Source organism: Platalea leucorodia (assembly GCF_965183815.1).
Source record: "Platalea leucorodia genome assembly, chromosome: 7".
NCBI classification, from domain to species: Eukaryota; Metazoa; Chordata; class Aves; order Pelecaniformes; family Threskiornithidae; genus Platalea; species Platalea leucorodia.
Genome location: NC_138829.1, coordinates 59410305 through 59437592, shown reverse-complemented (window position 1 = coordinate 59437592; position 27288 = coordinate 59410305). Strand labels below are relative to the sequence as shown.

At 43.4% G+C, this 27288-nt stretch overlaps 2 protein-coding genes across 3 annotated transcripts; one reads left to right on the top strand and one right to left on the bottom strand.

Annotated features, from left to right (window-relative positions):
- Positions 1-923: 923 nt before the first annotated feature.
- Positions 924-10550, bottom strand: CYP2R1 (cytochrome P450 family 2 subfamily R member 1; the record flags this gene model as incomplete). The annotated part of the gene is made up of 5 exons (XM_082317734.1): positions 924-1517; positions 2830-3159; positions 6158-6790; positions 7083-7224; positions 10245-10550. The coding sequence occupies 5 exons, from the start codon at positions 10548-10550 to the stop codon at positions 1342-1344; spliced, it is 1587 nt and encodes a 528-aa protein (XP_082173860.1). The 3' UTR covers positions 924-1341.
- Positions 10551-11737: 1187 nt separating this feature from the next.
- On the top strand, positions 11738-26213 carry LOC309593195 (calcitonin). 2 transcript variants are annotated; one of them, XM_082317356.1, is made up of 5 exons: positions 11738-11864; positions 22796-22891; positions 23207-23338; positions 24156-24987; positions 26090-26213. In XM_082317356.1, the coding sequence occupies exons 1-4, from the start codon at positions 11764-11766 to the stop codon at positions 24352-24354; spliced, it is 528 nt and encodes a 175-aa protein (XP_082173482.1). In that variant the 5' UTR covers positions 11738-11763; the 3' UTR covers positions 24355-24987; positions 26090-26213. The 2 variants fall into 2 exon arrangements, with proteins under 2 accessions (XP_082173482.1, XP_082173483.1); XM_082317357.1 differs by lacking the exon at positions 11738-11864 and adding an exon at positions 21677-21747.
- Positions 26214-27288: the final 1075 nt, after the last annotated feature.

The following is a 27288-nucleotide window of genomic DNA, read 5'->3' as shown; positions in this document are numbered from 1 at the left end:
AGTGGACTGGTATTATTAGCTCCGTTTGATCCTTCTCTTTTGCTGTTTCAAAAGAAAGGAAGTATTCCTGTTCAGTATAAGCTGAAAACATCAGGTCAGCAGAAAAACACCAGTTCCTGCCTTTGAACTTTCCTGCAGCTCCAAGTTGAAGCATAAGCTGTATAAAGAGCAAGGTCTAATATTCAGCCTGCCCTTAGATAGCCGCTTGGTCAGTGTGTGTTTTGTTCTGAACCCTATTCTGAGGCCCTACTTCTCCCCACGTGGTGGGGACTGAACATACCATATTTAGAGTATCAGGTTCTCCTGTAGGGCCTGCATGCATAAATCTTTATCTACCAGTAGCCATAAAGCAATAGCTGTCAAGAATAAAAAATGAAGCTGGCAGAAGTCAAGAGTAGCTGTCATGCCTAAAACTTGTGCTTAAAATCCATTTAAAAATCTGTTTCTCCCCACTCTGTTTCACTCCCCCTCCCAAAAAGGTCTCTTCTCTGGTCAGGCTCAAGAGCAGCTTAATTTCTTGTAGTATAGTTGCATGTGACTCTGGTAACACAAACACTGTTTTTTCCAGACTGCTTAGGCAGAGATTAATCATTACATAATGCTTTGTGTTTGGAGGCAATGGAGGAGATGTGTCTGGAAATGCAATGAACTGGCAAAAAAGATTGCTGTAATTGTCAGGAGTATGGCAATAATTGAACACTGCATATGTTACTAAATGAGAAGCAAGCCATAAAAGATCTTAAAAGTGAATTCACACAGTTACCTGATTCACTAGAAAATTATGACCAACTGGGAAGATAGGGCAAGGAGAAGGAAAGATTAAAATGCTTTAATAGGCAATTTGTTTGTCAAGGATGGAAAAGTTTATTCTAAGTTACAGAAATTTAAATAGATATCTTTAAAACCTTTTTAGCTGTGTAAATTTAATGGAGAATTATAAAGAACAGCTTAGCTGGAATAATGTAAATGAGATTTCCATGGATGGATCCCAGTATAAACACTTTGAGCCATATTTTGAGCTTATAAAAATATCCTCTCAAAGTAAAATAGTTTGTTAAGTAATTAAATATTTAAAAGCTGAATCAGAAGTTAGATTCAAAACAGCCTTCTGGAGTGAAAACATCAACTTTAAACACAGGATGTGTTTCATGGTTTTGGTTGAGGGTTTTTTTTGTGAAAAACACGTAAAAAGAAACGCTATTAACTTGTGCACAAATAGTCAGAATTTATCTGCAAGTCCTTTAAATTTTTGTTCTTCTGACATGAACACGTTTAGAAATAGAAGGCAAAGTGGATCCTCAGCTGCAACTTGGAGCATTGTGCTCCACCTGACAATTCTCTTCACCGCCTTTCCGCACAGATGAGGTATGGCTGTGGTTGTAATGTCATGCCTAATCTTGGTTTGAGATCTGGAATCACGCCATGAGGAAAACACAGGTGAAATCGTTGTAGTAATGAAGTGAAAAACAAAAACATTTCCATTCGAGCTAGTTGTTCTCCAAGACAATGTCTTCTTCCTGGATTGAAAAGAAGGTTTTGAAAAGACTTAAAATATGTTCAATTACATTTTCACTCTTATTATGAATAGGAATGGTCATTTCTGTGTTCTAAGAGCAGCTGTATGAACTTGGTGATAGTATTCTGTAAGAGAGGATAGGTGATAATTTACAGCAAGAAACAGATTTTAGAGAATTTGTTCCTCTCACTACAGAAATGCCATTGTAACTAATTCTGTCAAATTTATTTAGATAAGCTATTAGCTACTTTATCTTGTCTTGAAGTGCCAATCTAGACAGAAGATGTTTTAAAAAAAATGATACTGTGAATTTCAGCCTTTGTCCCCTACTATTTTCTTAATTACATCTACTGCCAGTCATTATTACCTGGTAATTATTATAACTTGGTAAGTAGAAAGATATGAAACAGGTCTGGACAATGCCTTTAAATATTAGTTCCCATTCCGTGTATGACTAGTTACGGGGAGTAAATGTGGTTGTGGAAGACACAGATGAATGGATAACAATATCTGGAGCTGGTAAGGTGAAACAGGCAGAAAGAAATGTAATAGAATACACAAAAAAGGTGGACTTCACCAAATCTATCTTTGGCCATTTAGATGTTGTGCATCTATTCCAAGGGAATGGAATTGTCTTGTCGCCTTCTATTTTTTTTTTTTGGAGAAAGAGTATCCCAGATAAGTAAACTAAGTCACTCTCTACATGAGGCTATGTCTTTCTATGCACTGCAGAGATAGCCCTGGCATAAGCTTGTACAGAACACCTAATATTTTAGGTTGATAATCATACGTAAGGTAAATTATCCACTCTTATAGGCATCAAAAGACAAATCCATAATGATTTAGGACTGCCAGAATATTTCCTCAGGACAGAATGCAGTGCTACATGTTGACCCCCAAGCTAGTTCTGAATAAAATCTGCAATTATTTCTGGTGCTGATCTAATTGTTGAAATTCAAAAGCTGGTTGTGTAAATCACCTGTATGTAATAACTTTAGCAGCAAATGACTATTAGTTGTGAAACAAATAACACTTATGTACTGCAATGATATAAAATGTATAGACTCCTTAGATATGAAGATATTGTGCTTTTTTGTTAGTTTATATATAATAATGAGCTCATCCATATAAAAGATATTATGCTAAAATTCGTTATGTCCAGAGTGCATTATACTGAATATCTTTAAAATAACTGTTTCATCAAAACTGTGGATATTTTATATCATTCTGCCCATTCCTGATTTATTGCCATCACTTATATGTTATACATCTCTAGATTTATGAAAAGGAACAATGGAAGGAATCACTCTTACCTAGTGAAAAAGGAATAAATGCATCTTTCTTGACAAACTGCCCGTTGCTGTCCAAAAATCTCTCAGGAAAAAACACTTCTGGATTGCTCCAGTATTTTTCATCAAAATGAACGGAGTAGAGGTTTGTAATGACTGTAGTGCCTTCAGGAATAGAGTAACCACGCACAACAGTATCTTTGGAAGTTGCATGAAAAATACCTAGTGGAACTATATTACAGAATCTTAGAACTTCATGTAGAACAGCCTCAGTGTATGGCATTTTGCATTTCTCATCTAAGGTAGGCATTTTGTTTGGGCCGATGACTAAATCGATTTCTTTTTGAACTTGCCCTGTTAGGAACAGGAATAAAAGCTGATGTTTATTGTGTAATATCCTTTATATTTCAATTTAAGCTATAAAATAGTACTTTTAAAAGGATACTGAAACATGAAATATCTTATATAAAATATACTAGCTTATAAGCTTTTAAATTTAGACTCTATATTCCTTATCCTGCTAGTAGGACTATTACTAGCATATATACCAGTAATCTTCATTTTGAAAGTAATTATTCTCAGTAAAATCGTGTTTTAACATACTTTTCTTTGCTTGTGTATATTTTTATTTCTGGAGCTCTTCAAAACTAAAGAAACAAGCAAAGGACAGCAAAGATACAGTACATTAAATACTTGAGTGAACACAGAGAACAATGAAATTAGCCACTTGAACTTTCTGTTGTCTAATTCTGCTATGATTCTTTAGAATTGTCACAGTGTAAAATCATTCACTCTTAACTGAAAATATCTGATACAACACAGTGAGAGTTAAGAGGGACAGGAGTCTGAATTTAACTGAAAAGGAACAAATTCCATCACTGTTTTTTTTAAGCTATTTTAAAAATTAAGTTCACAGGTTATTTAAATAATCTCAAAGGCATTCAAGCTGCCTCTTCTTTTTCCTGACACACTTCCTTTGTTGAAACTGCCAAACAGCTCCTAACTAAAACAAAGTTGGACTTTTACAATTCATGTGGAACCAATAATGAAAATCTGGGCAATGGCAGAAAAATTCTACCAAAATCACCAGGTTTTTCAACCTGAAGTGACAACATTTCACAGCAAGATAAAGATGTGAAAAGCAGCTGAGTGAAAGTACATTCCGTGATGTAGTGGTGTATCGGTGTATATTGTAATACTTGTACAGAGAAAGTCTAAATAAATGAAAGGTAACAGTAATTTTTATTTTTATTCAGATGAACTGATTTTGAATCGAAATTCAGAAACTCATTATATTACAAGACCTGAGATCAGAAGATTATTTTAGGTGAGTGGATCTCTACAAAATTGGCCAATGCATAGGAGACACAAAACTACAAAGTTTTCTTGATCTTTATTGAAAAACAGTATTTGGTCAGATCTTAATAGAGAAGGAATCAGGATGTTCTTGTTTTAAGATATGAATATTGTTTGTGAGCCAGGACAGACTGATCAGAAACTTTAAGTGGACCATTTTGCATTTGGGCTTTTTATATAATGTAAAAGCATAAATACATCCTATTGACTAATTATGGCACTTAATATAATTTTAACTAAAATATGGACAATATATATATGCATCCTAAAACTTAAGTACCTGTAAAATCAGATTCTATTTTTTTCATGTTATTAAATGCTTTTCCTGTTTGGTAGATTTTCTTATACTGTGTAAAGCACATAGATGAATCAGTGGAACGCAGAAGCATAAAAGCAACATTTAATTTTTTTAAACCCATTTGTTTTAAACCATCTGAAATGTGCTGACTGGTTAAAAATAGCAATCGCAGCTTCAAGCTTCCACAAAAAAAAATTATTAGCTGCACTTAGTGAGCTGAAGCTACATATTTCTCTTAAGTCCCTCAAAGTTTTTAAAATTAACAACTCAAAACCTGTTGGATCTTGCTTTTAATCCTAGGCTAGAAGAAAGTTTTCCTATTTTTTTAATCTTTACTCAGTTTCCTCATGTTCAATTAATTAATCAACTAGCTAAAATAGTTGAGTAAGTGAAAATAAGAAAATACGTAAGAGGTTATGGCTCTCAGGAGATATTTGAGCAAACTTTGGTTCTACTTGCTTAGCCAGGTATTTTAACCAGCTCAGTGAATATGTGACTTAAAATAATGATAATAGCACTAATAAAAGAGCTTTGCCATCAACTCCTTTATTTTATCTGAATGATTTTCACTGTTTATAGCATGTTAAGCCTTGACATGCATTATCTTCATATTTTAATTTTCATTTTTTTCAAGTAAAGCTGTAAATACAAAATTCGATCTCTAATTTTAAAATAATAATTGCTTTTTGTCCACCCAATTTAAATTAAAAATTATTCTAGCTGAGAAAATCAGAAGGTATAGAGTCATGCATCTCCTACCATAAGAAGAAAAGATAATGTTTCATACATAAAGATATCTGGTTCCTATGCAGAACTTCAAATCTCAAGAGCCTTATAGCTACAGGTATTGTTGTTATCCCCATTCTGAAATGATGATGATGGTGAAATTGATGTTAGCGCAATATTCTTTGGTCAAAGTATCAGTAGTAACTTTCCAAGTTATCTAGGCTGCTTTTTCTCCAAATACTGAAAGTCCCTAGTTGAAATAAGCACTGCTAAGGTTTTGATAGGAAAAGCAAAGTGGAGGCAGTGAAACAAGAAACGTGACTGTTCACTTCTAAAATTCAAACTTCTACACAAAATGTCTGGACTGACATTCAAACATCTATTGCTGTCTTACTTCAGAATGACTGTAACACATTTTTATTTTTAAATGCTATTTTTGTTCTTCTAAAAGTATAAATATACATGTCTATAATACATACATCTATCATGAATTGAGGCACTTAAGGATAAAAAGAAATCATACCTAAACTGTTAACCACAACCTGATTTACATTTTTGCTGATGTTTTTACGTTTTTTATTTAGTTTATTAATTTAATATTTAATTGTATTTGCTTATTATTTATTAGCTACATAGATTAGTACATCTGCCAACCAATATTATGCATCACAACACTAAACTTAAATATATTAGAAACACTTTATTAAAAATATTAAAACTTCATAAAAATATATTCAAAAAATAACATGCTAAAATTTAATCATCATACTTGACCTCTGACAGCCTCTTCATCTGCATATAAAATAAGCTTTTCACATCTGTCCATAGTATATTTGGTGAATGATACAATAGAATAATATACACAAACCTTCCTTTTTGGTTACGACTATTGATCACTGCACCACTTTGAACAAGCATTTTAAATCTGCAATAGGAAAGTGTATCAGTTCCTCAAAATGTCAAAGTTCTTACCTTGAATGTTTGGATAAAGAGCCATAAATAACAGTGCCCATCTTAAAACATTTGTTGTTGTTTCTGTCCCAGCTATGATGAGTTCTCCAACAGAGAAAATTAAGTTTTCTCTTGAATATGTAGATTCTGGATCATTTTCATTGCAATCCATCTCATCTAAATATGCATCTACAAAATGTCGAGGTGACTGAGGCTTCCTATTTTCAGAGACACGTTCAATAAGCTCATGAAGAAAGTCATAGACTTCAGCTGCATTTTTAAACAGCTGCTGGTGTTTCCCAAATGGCAAGATACCAATCCAAGGAAAAGCATTGTACAGAAACACAGAAGCACTAGCAGCTAATTCAATATTTTCACTAAAAATCTCAATCATGTGCTGAAATTCAGTATCTTCGTATGTAAAACGTTCTCCAAAAATAATCAAATTAGTAATGTTTGAAACAGCATTTGTTATCAAGTGCTTAAGATCAAATGGCCTGCCTTTGTACGTATCAATGGCATCAAGAAAAAACATAGATTCTTCTGAAATTTTGTGTTCAAAGGACCTTTGACCATATCCAAAAATTCGAAAGGTATTTACAGCTAATTTGCGATGTTCTGTCCATCCTCTGCCATATTTACTGTTCAGTAAGCCTGAAAAAATATTTTGACACAGTATTTTATGCAACGCTTTATTTTTCCCCCATAAGATAATAAAATTATTTAACAAGACAAAAAAACGAGACAAAAAATTACACATATCTTGCTATGGAACATAGTGCAAGAGTGACAATCCTTTCCAAATAATATCTTTATGGAAGCATCAAGTATTCTATGAAAGGAGATAAAGAAGTAGAGAAAACGGCTAAAGCAAATGTTTCATGTGATCACAAACCCATCTATTGGACAAAAATTTCGTTTTTATATAAAATACATTGGCACTTACCTCCCATGTTTGTCAGCTTCTTAAACAAGGGAAGAGACGGTCTATCTGCAAAAATTTCGCTTTGATGAACAAGGCATTCTTTTACTGCATCATAGCCATTCAGTACAATAGCAGATATACCTCCAAGATCAAGACTGAAGATCTTTGGGGGAAAAAATAATAAAATATGTGAAATGCTATTACAACCAAATCTTAAGAACAAATAATGAAAACAAGTAAAAGCAAGTAATGGAAAAGTGAAACAACACTAAACATCAATGCAAAATACAGACTTGACTAAACTTCAGGAGGGCGTACAGGTAACCAGAGGTGATACAACTGTAGCATTACACAGCAGAGCCTGTTGTGAGCTAATTTACGCTGTCAAAAGATAAAGTAAATTAGCCCACACTACACTCTGCTTTGCTGCGCACCTAAAGTGACCAGCTCTCCAAAGTAAGGACAGGGGATGCTTTCATATAGTCATTAAAAAAATGTGAATTTGCTACGACAATGCATATTTTCCAGAAAAAATGTACTGACCCCTGACATTAGTAGAAATAAGTAGATATTAGTATAAGTATATAAGTATATAGCACAACATTATTAGATATAAGGTATAGTTTTTATAGAAGATCTAGAAATAAAGTACATGTATTGCCTACTTTCCTAATTTGCTGAGAGTATTTCCACAGGAGGGAGGAAAGCTTTACTACTGTATCTGCTCCTCCTCCCTGTCTGAGTAAAGGTGAATTCCAAGAGTTTAATTTGGTTAAGGGCACTATGACTGGCACTACAAGTTCACATCACGAAGACTTCCAACATGTCACTTAGTAATGGCAGACACAGAGGTGGTGTCAGTTGTGAAAACAACCAAGCTGCACCCAGTCCTTTCTACCTCTGAAACTGGACGCCAGCTTACTTTGCACAGGCTCCCAAAGAACCATCAGATGATAGAAGTGAGAGCCATGATGACAGCCAACAAATGACAGCATAGCCCAGCTAGTCCCATCTCCTGTTTCCAGAAGTGGTTAGCACTAGATGCTTTGGAGAAAGATGCAATAAATCCTGTAGAAGGCACATACAGGATAAACAAAATGAAAATCTTAACCTACGTTTTAAAAATTAAAACTGAGGCTAAACTCAAGATTGAAATCCTTTACCCCTTTCCATACTTTTCTTAGCATTATAAATCTGTATTTTTACCTATACACATCTCTAGTCTCAACCAAAAGGGTGGTCAGGCATTGGACCAGGCTGCCCAGGGAGGTGGTTGAGTCTCCATCCCTGGAGGTATTTAAAAGATGGGTAGACGTGGTGCTCGAGGATGTGGTTTAGTGGTGGACTTGGCAGTGCTAGGTTAACGCTTGGACTAGATGATCTTAAGGGTCTTTTCCAAACTAAACGATTCTATGACTATTTTGTTTTAGCAAACTTGATATTTTCACTGTTTTAATGGCTCTTCTTTTTTACGTGACAAGAAGACACTCCCAATATATTTCTGCAAACCATTTGTGCGTTTTGTATACTTGGATCATAGCTTATTTATCTTTCTTCCTATGTCATACATAATTTAAAAAAAAATCCTTTCATTCTATTTTTCCAGAGCGCCCCAAATCCTGATATGCCATCTTCAAGTTCCTTTAAATTCTGCAGGATCCTTTCTGACAGCAGGTGACTAGAACTACATACAGCTTTCCAGGCAAGTAGAAAGCTTAGTTTATTTGATGACACATTTTCCTTCCTACTCCCATTCTATTTGTCCTAGCATTTTGCTTGAAACACATTTACTTTTTTCTATTGCCAAAACAAATGAAACAAAAGATAATCCTATCCTTTTGTTTCTGCCATTTAGCATGCTTTTAATTTGTGCACTTTGCTTCGCTGCTTGTTCATGACAAGACTGTGACTATTCTGTTTCTGCTGTAGCTTTCATAAATGATCCGGACAGAAGCTTTTGACAGGCTAAAGCTGTAGCAACAGTTCTATGTGCTTGTTAGGGGTGTTATATTTAGACACTTGTAAAGGCTTGAAGGACGTGATTTTCTAGACAAACCATTGTTTGTTGGACACAAAACCCAGTCCTTCAGAGACCTCCAGTGATACTCCTGCTAAGTAAAACACCCCAGGTGTTACAACTAGTCTGGAGATGTACAGGCACGCCGAATGGCTGGCCAGGTGTGCCTGCGGGCTGGCCAGCTGCTACCAAAACGTGTGCGCGCGTGTATTTTTATGCATGTGTACACATACACACTTACAAATGCTAACACCTGCCTGCCATTCCCTGCTAGATCTAGTTCGGGTTTAACTTTTACGAAGCTTGTAAGAATAGATTAGTTGCTTGAAACTAGCTAATGAGAAGAACGCCTGATATATAAGAAAAAAAGGAAAAAAATCCATTCGTACGTAGTTATACTAATTGACTGTACGTAAGTGCTCTAAATATCCCACTGAAGGTACTTCGAAGCAACGTGTTTTCAGTGAAAATGTTGCGTTATCCAAGTGCCTGCTATTTGGTGGCTGTAATGTTGTTAGTTTTAAGCCCTTTTGGCGTGTCCAAGACTTGTGGATACCAAACTAGCGAGCTACTTCCACTTGCAGCAGGACACCGGTTTAGGCATTGTACCAAAAAAAAACAAAACAAAAGGAAGAGCCAGGCAGGCAGGCAGCTCCTCTCCGCCTCTACCGACCTAAGGAGGGAGCTCTGGCATAAGTGAAAAACCTCTCCTCTGCCACCGCTCTGTCCCTGCTCCCCGGGGAAGGGCTGGCCGCAGCACCGGTTTTGCCAGAGCCTTGCGCTCCGGGCCCCGCCACCGACCGGGTACCGGGCCCCTTCCCCTGCCGCCGCGAGCCGGCGGGGCTGCTCCGCCCACGACGCCGCTGCCCCCTCCCCGGGGCGGCCGCCTCCGCGGTGCTGCTCGTTCCCCGGCGGGGCGCGGGCACCGACAGCCGCTCCGGGCCGGGGCCAGGCGGCGGGACAGCTCCCCCGGCCGGACGCGCCCTGCTGCCGGCGCGGCTCCGCGCTCCGCGGCAGCCCCGGGACCGCCGGGACGGGGACAGCCCGCCCGGCTGCCTCTTCCCCGGGCCCCGCCGCCGGCAGCGCTGCCCGCCCCGCCCCAGCCCGCCCCGCTCCCGCTCCGGGGGGCCCCGAGGAGGCGGCAGACGCTGCCGGCGCGGCGGTACCTGCCCGTGGATCTGGCTCTGCCGCCGCAGGTAGACGTGCGGCTGCTCCGCGCCCAGGGCGTGGATGTTGCCGATGAGGGGCAGCCCCGCGGGGCCGGGCGGGAAGCCGGGCGGCCGCCGCTGCTTCAGCAGCTGCCGCATGACCAGCGCCAGCACCGCCGCCAGCGCCGCCGCCAGCAGCAGGAGGCAGGCGCCGCCGCCCGCCGCCGCCGCGCCCGGGCCCGGGCCCCCCGCCGCCGGCCGCATCGCCCCGCGCCGCCGCCGCGCCGCTTCCTCCTGCCGCCGCCCCCGGCCCGCCGCCCTCATTGGGCGGTGGCGGCGCCGCCCCGCGCTCATTGGCCCGCGGGGGCTCCGCCCCTCGCGTCAGGCGGGGGCCGGGCTCGGGCGGCGGCCGCGGGCGGGCGCGGGGGTCCCGGCGGGCGCGCGGCCGGGGGGCGCCGGGCAGCGGCTGTGGTGCCGTGGGCTGCGGGAGCGCCGTAACGGGTCTCGGCCCCCGCCTGGTTTGGTTTTGCTCTTTTTTTCTGGAGTAGTATTAAACGCTGCTCCCTTCGGGTTTATCAAGTGTTGGAAACCACTACGGACTGCGCGCTTCTTAGGTTGACCTTGACAACTGAGAAAAGTAGCAAGCAATTACTTGCTCGTTGTTAAGTCTCCGTGGAAACAAAAATTCACACTTTTGGGATGTCTTTCCCAGAGCCTCTCTGCGTCTGGGGAGCCCTGAGCCAATAAACCCCGACAGGTTTCCCTCTGCCCGTTCCAACTACAACACAGGGAATCTGCGTATCCGACCGATCTCTGCTAGTAGTGAGCGTAGTGGGTGGGTGGCAGCTTCACACGTCGCGCCTGTAATCCCTGTATTGCGCAGCCTGTCCTCGGGTCATCTGACGCAGCTAACAGCAATGCCGGAGTCCTGCAGCGGGCAGCGAGAAAGGGCCTGGTGTCCCTGCGCTCACAGGCAGCCGAACACAGAAGGAAATGTCCCCAATTCATGTGACCAAGCAGCAAGGAAATCACATACACGACATGTAAGGGCTATTGTTACTCGTTGGAATGATGCTTCAGGAAAGAGGGCCTGAGTTGCTGAAGAGACCAAGACAGTTTGCTGCAGAGCTAAGAAAGCAATGCTGCTATGCAATGTGACATCCTGCTAAAACACTTTATAAAAAATTTGGATATTTTTCCACTCATGCTGTTTTTACTATTCCATTACTGCTGTTTTACAAGAAATTTTAGGTATAACAGAAGCATGCCTGCCCTGGTAAAATTGCTATGCTATATGTGTGTCTAACTTGAGATGATTTTTTTTTGTTGAATTCAACTGAGCATCCCTACATAGATTCATAAGAATGTTGATAAGATCTAAACTGATTAAGAATTTATGCTGATGAAGTTCATTAATAACCTGACTGATGAAAATGCACCACATACTTGATAATCTAACCATTGAATGCTTAATTCTCAGTACGTTCCTGCGATGGGACATTCTGCTTCAAATGTGGCGATACTGACCTGAGAGCACATGGCACAAAAGCTGAGGAAGGCCCCAGATGTTGCTCAGAAGGCAGGTGGTCAAGAACTCAAACACAGCAAAGGCCGTTGCTTTGAGAGTAGAGAGAGGAGGTAAGAGCTGTGGGTACAACAGGGGAACAAGGAGGGGAGCTGGGAAGTGACAAAGTGTAGCTTTTTGGCTGACAATCTGGCTGCAAGGCATCTGCGAGGCTTCAGGTCAATCAAACGGGCTGTCTGGATGCTTGCTGAATAGAGCACGAGGCTATGAAGGGTAAAAAGAGAACAGGATTCAAAGAGTGTACTCGCTCATGTTTGCCCAGGGTGGGCAGATTGAGAAGGAAAGATAAATGTCACGGATATATTACAGAACAATACTCCAGTAACTTTTAATGAAGGCAAGTGCAACGATGCTGACCCAGTTTTCTCAGCTGGAGTTGTTGATGCCTGTGTGTTGTCATGCACTGAAGGCTGGTTGGGCTGGTTCCTGGACCAGCGTCTGTGCTGGTTTCCATGGGTCAATACAGTGAGAGACTCTGATTTTCAGGTGAATCTTCATGCAACTAGTAGGCAGTTTCATTTGCCTCAGCACCTTTCTTTGTCCTATCTGCAAAATGCCTGTAAGGCATGTGTCAATGACAGCGTCCTATATCAAAATCTTACCCAGTTTGTCAGAATACAAAGAAGTGGCTTGAGCACTGCTGGAAGTTTATTTTTTTCATTCTTCTTCCAAGTTATTTCTTCATCCTTTCTTCCAGTATGATACTGCCTGGTGTCTCAACTGGATTACTTGGGCCATACCTGCAAAAACTGTCAGTATTTCAATGTCAGTGCTTTAAGATTTCTCACCAGAGGGCAAGAGATTCAGGACCTCAGCTTGGCTCCAGCTGGAGGCGGAATGAGGAGAAATGGCTTCAGTTGTGCTGAAGCATGCAAACTCTAACAGATAGATTTAAACCTCATTACTTACATTTAAACACAGAAGGGGTCTCTGAACACTTTAGTTCAGCATATTCAGGTGAATAGAGGTACACAGACTGGCTGGTCAGAAAACACTTCAAAACGGTGTGAGAAAGACTAATTCACAGCCTACAGACAATTATACAGAATTAACTTGCAAGATGAAATTGCTGTTGATTATAGTGCAAGTAGAAACATTAATGTGCCAGGTACATCGTGCAGTTATATGGTGTACAGTGTGGTGTATATGCATACAGTTATTATTGCAGTCTCAGAATGATGTAAAGCATTTATGTACATAAGCTTCTGTCTTTGGAAAAAAGAGGTTGGTACTTTCCTCCCCTCATCCTCCCCTCGATAAGATGACACTTGAATAGTTCTCAAAGTGTCTGAGGAAACATAGGAAAAGGTACTATTACTCTGATTGATTTTTACTGCTTATCTTCAATGTTCTGTTATTTAAGTGTGTCATACTTCACATGCTTCCAAAGTTTTAGGTGATCATGATTTCCACTGCATCTGTGTAAGAAAAGAAAGGAAAGGTGATTGACACTTTTGGCAGCAAGCATTTTGAAGGGGAAAAACAGGAAAAAAAATAGCATAGGAAAGACCCAAGAAGAGAAAAAAGATATAGAAGAAATGCTTGGCTGAACAGGAAGGAGTAGGCTTGTATGGGGAAAAAAGCAGACAAGATTTGACAATTATCTTCAGGCAGGGGAGAGAACAGCCAAAACTGACCTTACCGTACTGTTTGAGCCTTGGTGATGGAGAAGAGATGGTGGTGTTATTCACTCTAACAAACAGGGGAACTGAAACTGAAGAGCATGATTGCAGAACAGTAAAATCCATTTTGGTCAAGCCAAATGCAAAAAGGTGGTGAATCAGCCAAGATTAAAGATCCGAGAACCTCTAAAGGATGTCTGATTAAATGGAAGAAAAAAGGACCAGCATGGATAAATATGACTGAAAGTTGTCAAAAGTAAGTGATAAATAAACCCTTGTGGACAGATGAAATCACTTAAGAATGCAGGTTTAGGGATGCAAGACTCCAGTGGCTTTCCAAGGGCAGGATTCCTTGCCAGTTTCTGACTGATCTTTTTTTTTTTTTTCTTTCATCCCTTCAGAAGTGTGGGGGCAGCTTGTGCTGAATTGCTTCTTTGGGAAGGTTTTACTCATCTTAATCACGGATGATCAAATGAGCAAACTCAGGATGAGTAAAGGTTTTTTGATTTCAATTATAAAAAATGATGGCTGAGTAAAGAAACCCATTAAAGCATGTATCTTTATTAAATTCTAAAACATTCTAGTCATCAAGATTTACAATTACTTTGCATTGTAAATTCTGTAAGGAGAAGTCGGAGACAATCAAGTAACAGGAAATGATTGTGTTCCTGTCTTCTCAAGAAAAGCAGAAAGCAATTCTTTGACGGGGAGTGACTACACGTAGATATACATAGCTTTGACTTTTGAAGAAATATAATGACAAATGTGGCTGTTCTTTTAGTAACAATATTAAGATCCTGATGATAACTCTGTTACACTCTTGGGAGAAAAATTAAGTAGTTTCCAAGTTCCATTAAATATCTCACAAACATGTGTTCAGCTACAGTTTGAAACAGGCTTCGGCTTTCTGACTCTTTGGTGTTGACATTGTTGCTGGACTTCTAGAGAACAAGGTACACCTTTATCAGGCTAAAGTGCTTTCCATTCCTATAATAATGTCTCTTGTCCAGTGAAGTCATGCCATTATTTATAAAAGGGCATACAGGAAAACACCTTCTTTATAGCCAGAAATGTAAAGTTTTTGCTCCTTGTCTTCGAAAGCAGGGCAGGGAAAAGAAAGAGATCTGCATAGATGTATGTAAAATAGGCATGCTTCTCATTGAAGAAATTAATTTCATAAGCCCACGGACAAGTTTAGTCATGTGCAGATGTTATCTGTTACACTCACATAGCTCTTTTTAACACGCCTATACCATCATAGGGAATGATCAATTTCTATGTTACAATTATGTAACATAGAAATGTTAATAGATTTGCTAAAACAAAAAAACACTTCTAATGTTCTCCTTTGTGAATTTGGTGATCGGTTGCTGAAAAAAACCCTTTTCCTTAATCACAGTCCTACTGTGCCTGAAGATTTTATGTTTGTCGGGCAGACTCAGAAAGCTCTGACACTGGCTTAAAGACTACAACTTCAAAAATAGTTTTGGCATATTTTATTTGCTGACTCTTTCAGAGTATACTTAGGTCAATTTATGAATTAATTTTGAAATTTATCTTTTTAATTGATAGTCTCATATGACTATTGGTTCCCAGAAACTCGGCTGTAAGTAGATTAGCAAATATTATGTTTTAATAGCCTTTGCCTTCGTGTACTATTTACCAGCACTGAAAGGAGAGAGATCTTTTTTGGTCCCCAGCTTAGCTGAAGGTACAGGCTAAAGTGTCACCCTTGCACAAGTTGCTTTTGTCAAGAGTCAAACAATTAAACAGCCAGCTGAGAACCAATTGCGGCCGGTGCTCTTCGGGCAGAGGGCAGTACTGGAAACAGCAGGGATGCACAGCTATAGTATCTAAGAATGCCAGGAGAGCTGAACGGTCCTGGAAGGGACTGAGAAAAATACTAAGTTACACTGTGGCTTAATCAGACCTCAGTACTATCAAGACGAAGAATGAAATGATGACATGAGATTTTCCACCCTTCTTATATCCTGTAAAGAACAAGCATGGGATTAACTTGAGGACTTGGGATACAGTTTCTCACCATATTTTTGCTGACATGCTCTGATGACATACAAGATAGCATAGCACTTGTGCAAGCAATCAAATCAAAATTTTAGAACTACGCTATTGCTTAACAAGGTTAGTTTTCTGTTCTGAGGTTGTTTTCCAGATAAGGAGTTTGTTCGAGTCTTCTCTTTTACCTGCAGAATGCATAAAAGTGAAGTGGAAATAGGTGCTGATTTTGAAATATTTTCAGAGTGAGATTTTCCTCCATAGTTCGTCCCCTCTGTGCTACCCTGGTCACACTGCAAGTCTGACCCCGGCTGTATTTGGTGAGCTGCGAGTTCCTCTTGGGGGATTCCCCTTGTCAGCCTATTGGAGGTGCAGCCTGGGGCAGATCTGGGTCTGGCTGGAGCGTGGCTGAGTTTTGACAGTTGTCAGAGGGTGGGACCGTGTTGGCAGGTAGCATGAGATAGGGCTGGAGCCTCTGTGAACCTGCTCAGAGACTGAGCTGCGGTAATGCAGGACAGAAGATGACAGAGCCATAGCCAGCTTCCTTGTGGTCTGCCCCTTCTGCCTTGCCAAGCAAACCTCAGTGCAGGACAGCGTGGCCCGGTTTGTTTTAAAAGATTATTCCACACTGGATTTTGAATATATACAGGGAAACTGCTGGAAAACCGACTGAGCAAAAAAGCTCAGTAGGAATGCGTCAATGAGATTAAAACAATGCAACACTGATCTTCCATTTAAAATGTCTTCCATCTGTCAGTCTGGAAGCTTTTCTAAGGATTTTGGAAGAAAATTTGCTTCCAGACTGATTCATAGATTTCTCAGTAATTAGTTCAACAGCAGTTCCGCTCTCTCAAAGTAGTCACTGAAGCAGCCTAAATCCAGATTTAAAGTCCATTAAAAAGGAAACACTTTAGTGTTGGGATTTATATCAGTGTTCTGGTTCTCAGGAAAGTACTGCATTTTTATAAAAAAGAGGCTCTCATTTTTGGGCCAAATTCAAACCGAACTACAAGACGGCTAGATAAAATATTAATTGTGTGGGTAAGCTTGATGTGAGCTTATTGTAAATCTGAATATGGCCTTTTGGAGGCTATGGAAGCAGAATTAAGCAAAGGATTAGACCAGTTAGGGATGTAAGTTTTGCAAAAGCAAATGCTAACAGAAGTTTGGATGTTAGGTAAGGTGCTACATTTCGGATTTTAAGCCAGTTTCTAGCTATTAAAATTACAGAATCACAGAAATTGGAGGTGAAAGATATCAAGAGAGCATATTTAGTTGATTATTTTCCTTCCCCAGAGCATATCAACTATACGTGTCCTTCCTGACGGTTGTTAGACTACTATGCTATAAAACCCTCCAGTGAAAGGTATGCCGTAACTGCAATGCAACCTACTCTTATATGTCATTAATCTCAATTGTAGAAAGCTCTTTGCGTATATCTCCTTTGTTGCCTTTTAAGCCCATATATTTTTGTTGTTTTGAATATAGTACCAGGGTGTAGATTATTACTGCTTCATGGCAAGTATTTACATTTTTGTTATCATTTTTCTCATAGACTTTCCTTCTGTTAACTGTTTCCCCAATCTTTGAGTTTGTTCTCTCTTATGGGAGATCTCCCATAAGATCTCATCTTATGGGATCTTTGATAACTCATACTGGTATATTTTTCTGGACTTCCTCCAACTTGCCCAAGTCTTTTTGAGGTATGGCATGCTGTCCCGAACAGAGTACACTAGCAGATCTAGATCTTATCAGCAATAAGTAGAGTGTATGGATTACCTCTCGGGTCTTAAACACAGTACTCGTGTTAATATACAGCTTGCTTTTACAACAGCACGATGTTGTTAACTCTGGCTTAGTTTATGTCATTTTCTGCAGAACAGGTTACAATGAAATGTTAGAAAGATGCTTTCACAGGAGCTCAACAGTGCTCACTTTCCCCCACGTGGCTTGTAGAGTCTTCTTAGGTGGCGGTGTTTTCTGGGTGTTCGTGGAGACAGGATCCCGAGTTAGATAGACTAGGCATCCACTAGAAACACAGATAAGTAACTCCCCAGCTTCTCTTCATAAAGAAAGATCATGTGATTTTTACAGCTGGTTTTATCACGAATTGTCCTTATCTGCAAAAGGCTTAATAGGTGCTATGAAGAAAGAGCTTAGAGAGAGCAGAGACCTGAATTATGCTCCCCTCCCTTGTGAAGAACTTACCGTGTCCGTGGATTGTGGCATCGTCCACTGTCCACCCTTTCCTTTTTGTAGGGTCCTCTCTCGTCAGATATGAACCATTCTTGGGAATGGAAATTTTGTCTGTGCAGCTCGCAGTCTTGTCTATCTTGAAGAATTACATTTTATTATTGAACAAAAATCTCAACATAGTATATAAATGTGATACTTTTGTTTAACAGCATGTCAGCTGGCAACATTTAAGAACCTCACTGCAGTGCCTATGGCTTGATGACATAATGGCAATATTTACAGTAGAAAAAATGGTTGCACTTTAAAATGTATTAGTTGAATAATATCAAACAGTAGAATATTGTAAGAAGTTGCATCTGGTGTAGAGAAAGGAAGCCACTTTAAAATAAGACAGATTTTTCTTATTCCCTACAAATTTACAAAAATTTCTTTGAAGAGGAAATTCCTTTTACTTGGAGCTGCAGGTTGCATTAGACCATCTGATTTCTTTAAAAAAGAAAAAAAAAAAACAAAACACAGTCATTCTCTAGCTCTTCATTTCATCTGCTTTGAACCTACACTCATTGATTATTTTACCTGACATATTATCAGGCACTGAAAAAAGCAAAACAAGTTCCTTGGAACCGATTGTTTCAGTAAATGTCTTGCTTTCCTAGTGCAGTGCTCGGAAGTACCCCTCTGTGCTAGTTTTTCCATGAATACTTAACCTCTGGTTTTGGATTTATCTAGCAACAGGAGACCGTTATCCTGTGAAAATTCTGTATCTTTTTTACAGCTTCAAAAATAGACAAACTGGTCTTTGGACTTCTTTGTACTAGGTAAACTGCCTTTCTTCTCCGTCTTATGTGTAAGAGAAGAGAGGTTTGCAAAAAGAAAATGTATCTGGTGAGACCAGATGATGTATAGCTGAGGGGAAAAAATAGGACAAGCATTCCAGCTGGGAGTCCCTCCATTAGCTCTGGCAAGGAGCAGCCAAAGCGCTTGCCAACATCCAAGTACTATTTCATCTATACGTGCACAAAAGTAGATCCATTGGCAGTCATACCTGTTGCTTTAAATTTACGTTTCTTCCTGTGAAAGCTTAAAGTAGAAATGTTGGCATCTGAAACCCTGTAATCACTGCATCCTCTAGCAGGCTCCAGCCCGAGGCTGAGTCGCACTGGCAAGAGAAGGACTTGAACTGACTGGAATCAACCACAAGATGAAATATACCTTTTTCCTCCCTGAAGAACTGAAATATGTTATTCCAACAGAGTTGTCTTCATTTTTTAAGGTTAAAACAGGAATATTCTATGTGGACAAGGAGTAAATAAATCCCCAAAGCAAACGGGAACGATTAACTTAACATAGGAAGAGGAAAGGAACAGTGGGGTGAGAGAGAAATGTCTGACTGGAAGCCCGGTCATTTAAATTCCTACACTTTATTTCTGTTGGTGTAGCTGTACAAGTCACGTTAAAACAGCAAAAGCGATGCTGAGCCTAACGTTTGTGAACGCGACCTCAGAAAAACTAGCTTAAAAACCAGAACAGCAGTTGTGGAAACGGAAGAGATTTAAAATCAAATACTTAAACTCCTTCTCCTGGGGGATCCCCGTGACGGGCGTACGTGCGATGGAGCTGCTCTTGAAAACGAAATTTTCAGTTTGTCTGGGCGGGGGGCAGGAGGAAGCCTCCCAGGGAGGGCAGAGGCCAGCGGCGCCCGTACAGCGGGCTGCGGCCGCCGGCGGGAGGGAAGCCCCGGGGCCGGGGGGCCGCGCCGCTGCGGGCACCCCTTACCCCGCTCCCGCAGCGCCGGTGGCGGGGCGACCCTTTACTCCTTTACTGGGAGCCTCCAAATGGTGCTGGTGGGCGCGGAGCGAGCTGGAGCCGCCAGAGCCCCACGCCCTGTGCACTGAACGGCACCGCGCTCCCCGGGCGGCGCTGCGCTCCTTTCCCGCCCGTCACTGCGGGCCGCAGCGCAGCTCGGCGCCCCCAGGGCTGTAACTCGTGAAAAGCTGCGAAGACGTGTTAGGAAAAAAACCCCACAAACCACTACTTGTCATCTGAAAAAAAAAAAAAACAGAGCCCAAACCCCTCAAACTAAACGGTTCTGCAATCGCCGGCCTGCGGACCGAGCGCGGAGCGGGAGGGAGCGGACGGGGGTGGCCGAGGGGGTGCCGGCCCCCCGAAAGGCGGGCGGCGAGGGGAAGCAGCGGAAACCCGCCCCGGGCGATCGGCGACTCGCGTGTGGGTTTCAGTATGTTCGTGTTCCTTTTTAAACTTCAAAGCTAAAATCGCATCAACAAAACAATACCGGCCCCGCCGTGCTCCCCAACTTTATTCGCCTCCCGGTGAACCACACGATTGCTGCCGTCGGGAGCGACCCGTGTCATCGGCTTCTGCAAAAACACAAACGAAGAAGCGCCGGGAGGGCCCCAGGAAAGCTCCCCCATCCATTCTAAGTAGCGAAACGAGCGACCCAGCTGCGCTGGGCGCCTGTCCCGCGGTGCGGCGCGGCCGCGCAATGGGCGCGGGGCTCCGCTCGCTGCGGTGTCGCGGCCGGGCCCGCGCGGGCGCTGGCCGCAGCCGCCGGGAGCGATGCAGGGCCACGGCGATGCAGCGGAGCGAGGGCAGGGGCGGGAACGGGCGGAGCCGCGCCGGGCCGGGGGTCCCGGGGACGGTCAGCGCCTCCCCCCGCCCCCCGGCCGCGGTCCCTGCGCGCCCCTCCGCCCGGCCCATCGCCCGCTGCTGGGGCTGGGGCCGGCGCTCGGCCATTCCCCCCGCCGCGGGGGCAGGCACCGGCGCTGCCTGCCGGTGCCGCCGTCCTCGGCAAACGCCCTGCGACCTAGGGCGGGCAGAAAGGCGCTCCCAGCCCCGGCGGGCGGTGGAAGGGCTTTCCGCCTCCAGGCGCGGCAGAGCGGTCCGCCTGGCCCGCTCCTCCCCGCGCCCGCTCCGGCGGGCCGCCGTTTTCTCCCGCCCCCGTGTGGCGTCGCGTCTCCCGGTGGCCGCCCCCCCCCGCCGGGGGGTACTTGCTGCGGCTGGGCAAACACGGCGCCGGGGCAAACATCCTGCGCGGGCAGGTGCAGCGCTGCCGCGCCCTGACAAAGGGCCCTCCGCGGGTGATGGATGGGGCGGCGGGCAGCTGCCCGGTAATCCCCGCCGGCGGGGCTCAGCGACACGGCGGGGGGAGGCGACCCCCCCTTCCCCGGCGCCTCTTCCGTGCACCTGCCCCTAGAGTTGTGTGATGATGATGATGATGATGGTTTCCGCTAGGAGCGCGGAGTTACGCCGCGGACCCGTCCCGGAGGAGGCGGTGCGGGCGCTCGGCAGGGCACGGGGCGGAGAGCCGCTCGCTGCCGCCGCGGGGCTGCTCGCAGGTGCCAAGGGTCCCTCGCTCCGGGGAGGAGCGGCGGGGTGCCGGCCGCAAGCCCCCCTCCCGTGCCGGGGAAGCGAGGGGCCGGAGGTGCACCCTCCGCTGCCCGGGAGGCGGCGGCCGCGGGCGCCTCCCTACGCGGTGCCCCTGCCCCGCTGCCCACCCTGCCCGTCCCCGGGGCCCGCCCGTGCGGGACCCCCGCCCGCCCAAGCGCAGCCGCTGTCGGGGCGCCGGGAGGGCGGCTGGGCACGACCGGGCTCCCCGCTGAAGCCGCGGCGGCTGCCGGGCGGGCGGGGAGGGCGGCCCTGGCGGGGGGAGATCCCGGGGAGGGAGCGGCCCCGCTCTGCAATGCGGTCCCTCTGCTGCAGAGGTCGCCACGCGTGAGCGATCCCGCGGGGGAGCGGGGCCGGGCCGCGGCCACGCAGCGCGAATGACCCCGCCCCGCCCCGCCCCGCCCCGGCGGCGCCTCGCCCCCCGCCGGAGTTTTTGTGAATGGGACGCTCACGGAGCGGGGCATGACGTCACCGCCGAGCCGGGCTTTGGCGCCCAATGGCGGGCCGGGCCTCGTCGGGCGGCCGAGGCGGTGATTGGCTGGCGGCTCCGCGCGGGCGCCCACGCAGGCTGCCGCGGCGGCAGGTATAAAGGGGAGGCGGCGGGCGGTGCGCGGTACCGCGGGTCGGCGGCGCCTCCGGCATCCTCCTCCGCACCGCACCGCTCCGCTCCCCGCCGCCGGTGAGCACCGCCCCGCCGGTAAGCACCGCGCCGGCTCCCGGGGCCGGATCCGGCCGCGGCTCCCCGCGTGGGGCGGGTCGCCCGAGTCCCGCTTCTCTCCGGGCGCGGAGCTTTGCGCGGGCCGTAGTGCGTTCATTCATCTGCCCGCGTGGGCAAGGAAGCGAGCGGAGGCAGGTGGGAGAAAGTTCGTCCTCCGTCTCCCTCCTCCTTTCCCACGCAAGGCGTGCGGGACGGCTCCCCGTGCGAAGCCCTCCCGGTGCCCGGCCGGGCGCCCTGCGGGGGGAGCGGGGCGTCCTCCGGGAGGTGCCCCCTCGTTCCGGGGGGCCGCACGGAGAGCTGCGAGCTAGCGAAAACGAAGCTGATGCGGTAGTTAACGGTGTGTCTAAGATACTGATGCTATGAGGGAAAAAAGAGGTGTGTCTCAAAGCAGGTATCTTCAGTTATACATCTTTTTTTTTTTTTTTTTTTTTACAGATTTTGTTCTATTGACTAATTTTTAACTTATCCTTTTTCTGGTTTCAGAGTAGAAATATTTGTTGAAATTAAACTACTTAATTCTTATAGTGTAATCTAAACTGGGATAGTAGTGTGCTAACTGCCAAGGAGCAAGCAGTTTCAGGTAAAGTGCTAAGAGTGGCACTCGATTCTTAAAAATATCGAGCACTAAACATTTTTTTTTCTTGTGACTCTTGTCCTATAGCTATGCCTGTTCATGTTGAACACACTGAATATGACATTGTGTGCAGCAGTTAATCAGAGGAATGTGTTTTCCACCAATTTGTGGGGAAAGCCTGCGTTAAGTTGAATGCAGCTAGCTGTACAGAACTGCAGCTCTGAAAAGCTGCATTTTTATCTCCTGTAATAGTGCTAAGTTATCTTAAAATTCTGAGAAAACCAAAGCGCAATAGCAATAATCAAAAGAAATAGAAAGGTAATATTAAAAAAGGAAAAAAAGCTGTTAGTATTTGTGCTACTTGTGGCTGGGAAAGGATGACCTCTTTAGAAGATCTTACAGGATTGAGAGGGTTGGAAAACAGCCATTTCTTGATGTACCTCTTTGTTGTAGAGAGGGAATCATGGTTATGCTGAAGATTTCATCTTTCCTTGCTGTTTATGCCTTGGTTGTGTGCCAGATGGATAGCTTCCAGGCAGCCCCAGTCAGGTAAGAAGCTGGTCCTGTTGCTGAGTGCTATATCTGAATAGTATGAAAATACTTAGGATCCTTTAGAGATCTAGGAGGGAAATAGACTACAGTGAATGAGAAAGCTGGCTTCTTTTTATGCTATTTTTGCTGCTGTGGCTTTTAAAATTATGTTTATAAAACACCTGATGCTGTGCATGAGGATGGCTTACATATTCACACCGGTGAAAGACCCTGTCAGTGACATGCAGTAATGCATGACAAACCCCTCTCCTGTGTGCGGCTCTCTGCAGCAGTCCGGGCTTTATTCATCCTGTTTTGCTTGCCTCTGCTTAGACCTGGCTTGGAGTCCATAACAGATAGAGTGACACTCAGTGATTACGAAGCTCGGAGGTTATTAAATGCGCTGGTGAAAGAGTTCATACAGATGACAGCAGAAGAGCTGGAGCAAGCCTCTGAGGGGAACAGGTAAGGACTGCAGTCCTGGGGCACGAGAAGGGCAGTGGGGGAGTGTTCTGTGTTTGATGCTTAGCAAAAGCCATCTGAGCAGACCCTCTGCAGGTCAAGATTTTTTCTTTTTTTCTTGGTGTTATGGCTACCTGTGATTACCTAACTGGTAAAGGATGATACTGCATCCTAATGTTGGTATTGGGAGAATGACTTCCACCTAGTTAACCTGCTTCTATCTGTCCTTTACAATTGAAAGTGGAGGGCGATTTGAGCTTGAATGAGTGGGTTGTGTTTAAAATATGGCAGCAAAAGGTATGTCTTCCTAGTGGGAGCCATAGGGGGGGGCTCAGTCAGTCACTCTTGGATTCTCTGTCGTGAAAGTGCATGCTTTTGTAAGGCATGGAAAGTCCCCGGCAGAGGGGACGTGTTCCTCCTAATGCACGCAGCGCCACGCTCCCCCATAGACCAAAGGCATGCAAGAGCATTTGCATTATCCTAACAGGATTTGTATTGCAAAGCATGGTGGTGATGCGTGAGAGACTGAACAGCATGCTGAATACATGGAAAGTAAAACTTCCTGACCCCTAACTACGAGCATCCAAAAGGCTAATGAACTTGCTTTTTCAACAAAGTTGAATGAGTTGGGAAACAGTGTTTTCCTTCTGATTGCATTTGTATGAACCTTCCTTGCATGGAATGTGATGTGGAGGGGTTATTTTTTTTATTATTTTTTTTAAGTTTCCTAACTGTAGATATTTATCTAGGGAGGAAATGCATGAACATGCATGTTTGAGATTACTCTTCCTTCGGGCATGTTTTTTTTTCCCTCCTGCAGCCTGGATAGACCTATTTCCAAACGCTGTGCCAGTCTGAGTACTTGTGTGCTGGGCAAACTGTCTCAAGAATTGCACAAATTGCAAACTTACCCTCGCACTGACGTCGGGGCTGGAACTCCTGGCAAGAAACGAAATGTGCTGAGTGACCTGGAACATGAACGCTATGCAAACTATGGGGACCCCCTAGGAAACAACTAGACATGCTTATTTCTCCCCTTCTCCCTTTTTTTAACCTGATGCATGTGGATCTAACTTTGCTAACTTTGTTATGTTATTTTCATTCTGTTTTCGACAGAGAATGTTTGAGATGGACCTAATGTTAGGAAGACAGAGAACATAACATGCATACTAAGCTAGGGGAAAAAAATAAATAAATAAAAATTAACAGCACTGCCTTGAGATTTCAAATGATTTTCTTAGATACTAATTAAGAAAATTCTAAACAAGGCTCTTCATTTCTGGCTGCTAAATGTACAAGTAGACTCTTCTTTTGTGCCTGCCCATGCACTTGTTCAATAAACCTATTTTTCTACAAGGATTAGATCTGCTTGGCTTAATAACTTGTTTTAGAACGTGAGATTTCTAGATATGGTTAGAAATATTTTACAAGTTGTCTTAATATTCAAGAGAGGCTATGCCAGTAATTCTAGAAAAGTTGAAAGATAACTTAGAAATTGAAGTTATATACATATGTACTGATGTAATCAGGCATGCATGCAATCCTGTTAGTAAGGATCCTGAGAAGCAAAGGAATTGGGAAAGGCTCATACACATTTGTTCAAACAAACTAGAGATGTAATCCTGTTTAAAACTGGGTACTGAATGCTTCAGGTAAGATTTTTGTGTTGTTTTCCTTTTTCCTTCTTACTTTACAATAGGTCTTTACCCAAGTTTTGAATATACTAGTGTATCTTTAAAATATTTGTATTAATTCAAGACAATATGATGTAGGTGAATTGTAATTTAAGAGGTAAAACGAGGTTTCTTTACAGTTGCTCTGTTGTAGCACTGCATCTATCTTGTAATCAGGGGCCTGTTCCTAAAAATTGGCATTGATGTAATGGACAGTACTCATTGTTAACATCAATGAACTGTTTTGTAATGCTTATCTGAGGAAAAATCCCTCCTCCTGAAAAAAAGTCACTACTTTAGTAGAAGATTGCTTCAAGCAGGGACTGTGTGAATGTGTATGCCTTGAAGCCCCCTTTGCCTTGAAGCAAAATTGTTTGTAGGCTGAACTGTGAGCACAGAACTATTTCTGCTGAAGTTGGTGAAGTGCTGTATTAGACAGGGGTCTAACCCTGGGAAAGAGGGGTTTCCATGCTCCCATTAGATGCATGGAAGCATATGTTTGTGTGGTTCAGCTCTGGAAGCAACTGGTTAGGTGCTGTGCAGGTACGGCCTTACCAGAGTCACTGACAAAGCTCCTGTAGTCGTCAGTGATGCTAGGATTTCATGTGTTTTCTGGGTATTATGGAGCGTAGGTGTTAAAGATTGGCGTCTGCTACCGTCCTTCAGCAGCACTACAAACAAAACGCAGATCTAAGCTTTTGGAGGAAGTGGGGATTGGTTAAATGCTCCAGACCTGGACCTCCTCAGCACCTCTCTGTTGGCCATAATGACTTGCTGGAGGCAGGCAATGGCTCAGGTGGTGCTGAAAATCTGGCTTGGTTTAGTCTTCCATCCAATTGCCTAAGAAAGGAAGGGCTCTGCCACCTTTTGTAAACTGAGCCTGACGCTTAGAAAAACATAAAGATGCATCTTTTAGAGCTTAAGCTGTGCACGCAAAAGTTGCAAATGCCTGCTGCACAGCAAGCCTGCTTTTTCTTCTATAGAAGAATTTTTCCTAGGCATAGCATCCCTTACTGACATTTCATTGTATGCAGGGTAGACATTTTGGGAACTAACTCTTTATTTTCCTTTTGAAAAGCAGTGTAACAGCACAGAAGAGGGCATGCAACACAGCAACCTGTGTGACCCATCGTCTGGCGGACTTCCTGAGCAGGTCAGGAGGAGTGGGCAAGAACAACTTTGTACCAACCAACGTGGGATCCAAGGCCTTCGGCAGGCGAAGAAGAAGCGTTCAAATATAAAAAGCTGAATGATAATGTGAATATGGTAAATACATTGCAAAAAACAATCTGCAATGCAGGCAACCTGTGGCATTATCAGAATTTTAGTTTTGCTGGATGAATAACAGACCTACAGTGATAATCTCTGGGAAAGCAGGGCAAGTAACAGTATAAACATGCTACTGGTTTGTATTTGTGACATGGTTGTTTTTTTTTTTTTTTTTTTAGACTGTGAAGAGCTCTTGTAGATATTCTGCTTAGATAACTAGCGTCATAGTGCATTAACTAAATGCTACACTTGGGTTGGAATTAATTGCTTATTTTACCAGGAACATTTCCTTATCAACATATCAGTAACTCTGGCTTTCTTTCTTTCAGATTGCTATGAAACTGAAAATTCAACTTTAACTTCTAAAGAAAGCAACTCTTCTCCATAAATCAAGACAGCTAAAAAGAAGATTAATTTTGCATCCTAATATTGAAAATGTTTTATTTAATACAAATGAAAACACTTCTGTTATGTATAGTAAAGAGAATCTAGTTATTAAAGTTAAATTATTGTATATTCTTTTTATATGCAATTCTATTTCAAATAAAATGTGACGGCATCTATTATTTATTTATCTTCCAGCTTATGTGATCCATGCTACTTATCGTGGCACTACTGCCAAAACTCGGGGATTATACTAAACTGCTGCCTGGCAAGGCATATGTGTATTATACGGTGTGCTGTGCCTTGATGTAAACCACTTAACTGACCTGATTGTACAGTATCTTTAAAAAAAACAAACAACAAAAACACTTCAATATTGTATCACTTGTGAATTTACGCAAAATTAAAAAAAGTATTTTAGATACACTTGGATTGAGAAACTGATTTTTCATTTGAACACACGGAAACATTTGGCACTAAGTCAACATCATTGCAGATCAGATGGCCCATTGATCTGCTACAGCCTTATAAACTATAGCTACTAGAATCTGAGTCAAAAGTTCAGAACAGAAAGAATAGCTGCTTTTTATATGCATTCATAAAGCAGTAGCTCAAAAAAACCAAAAG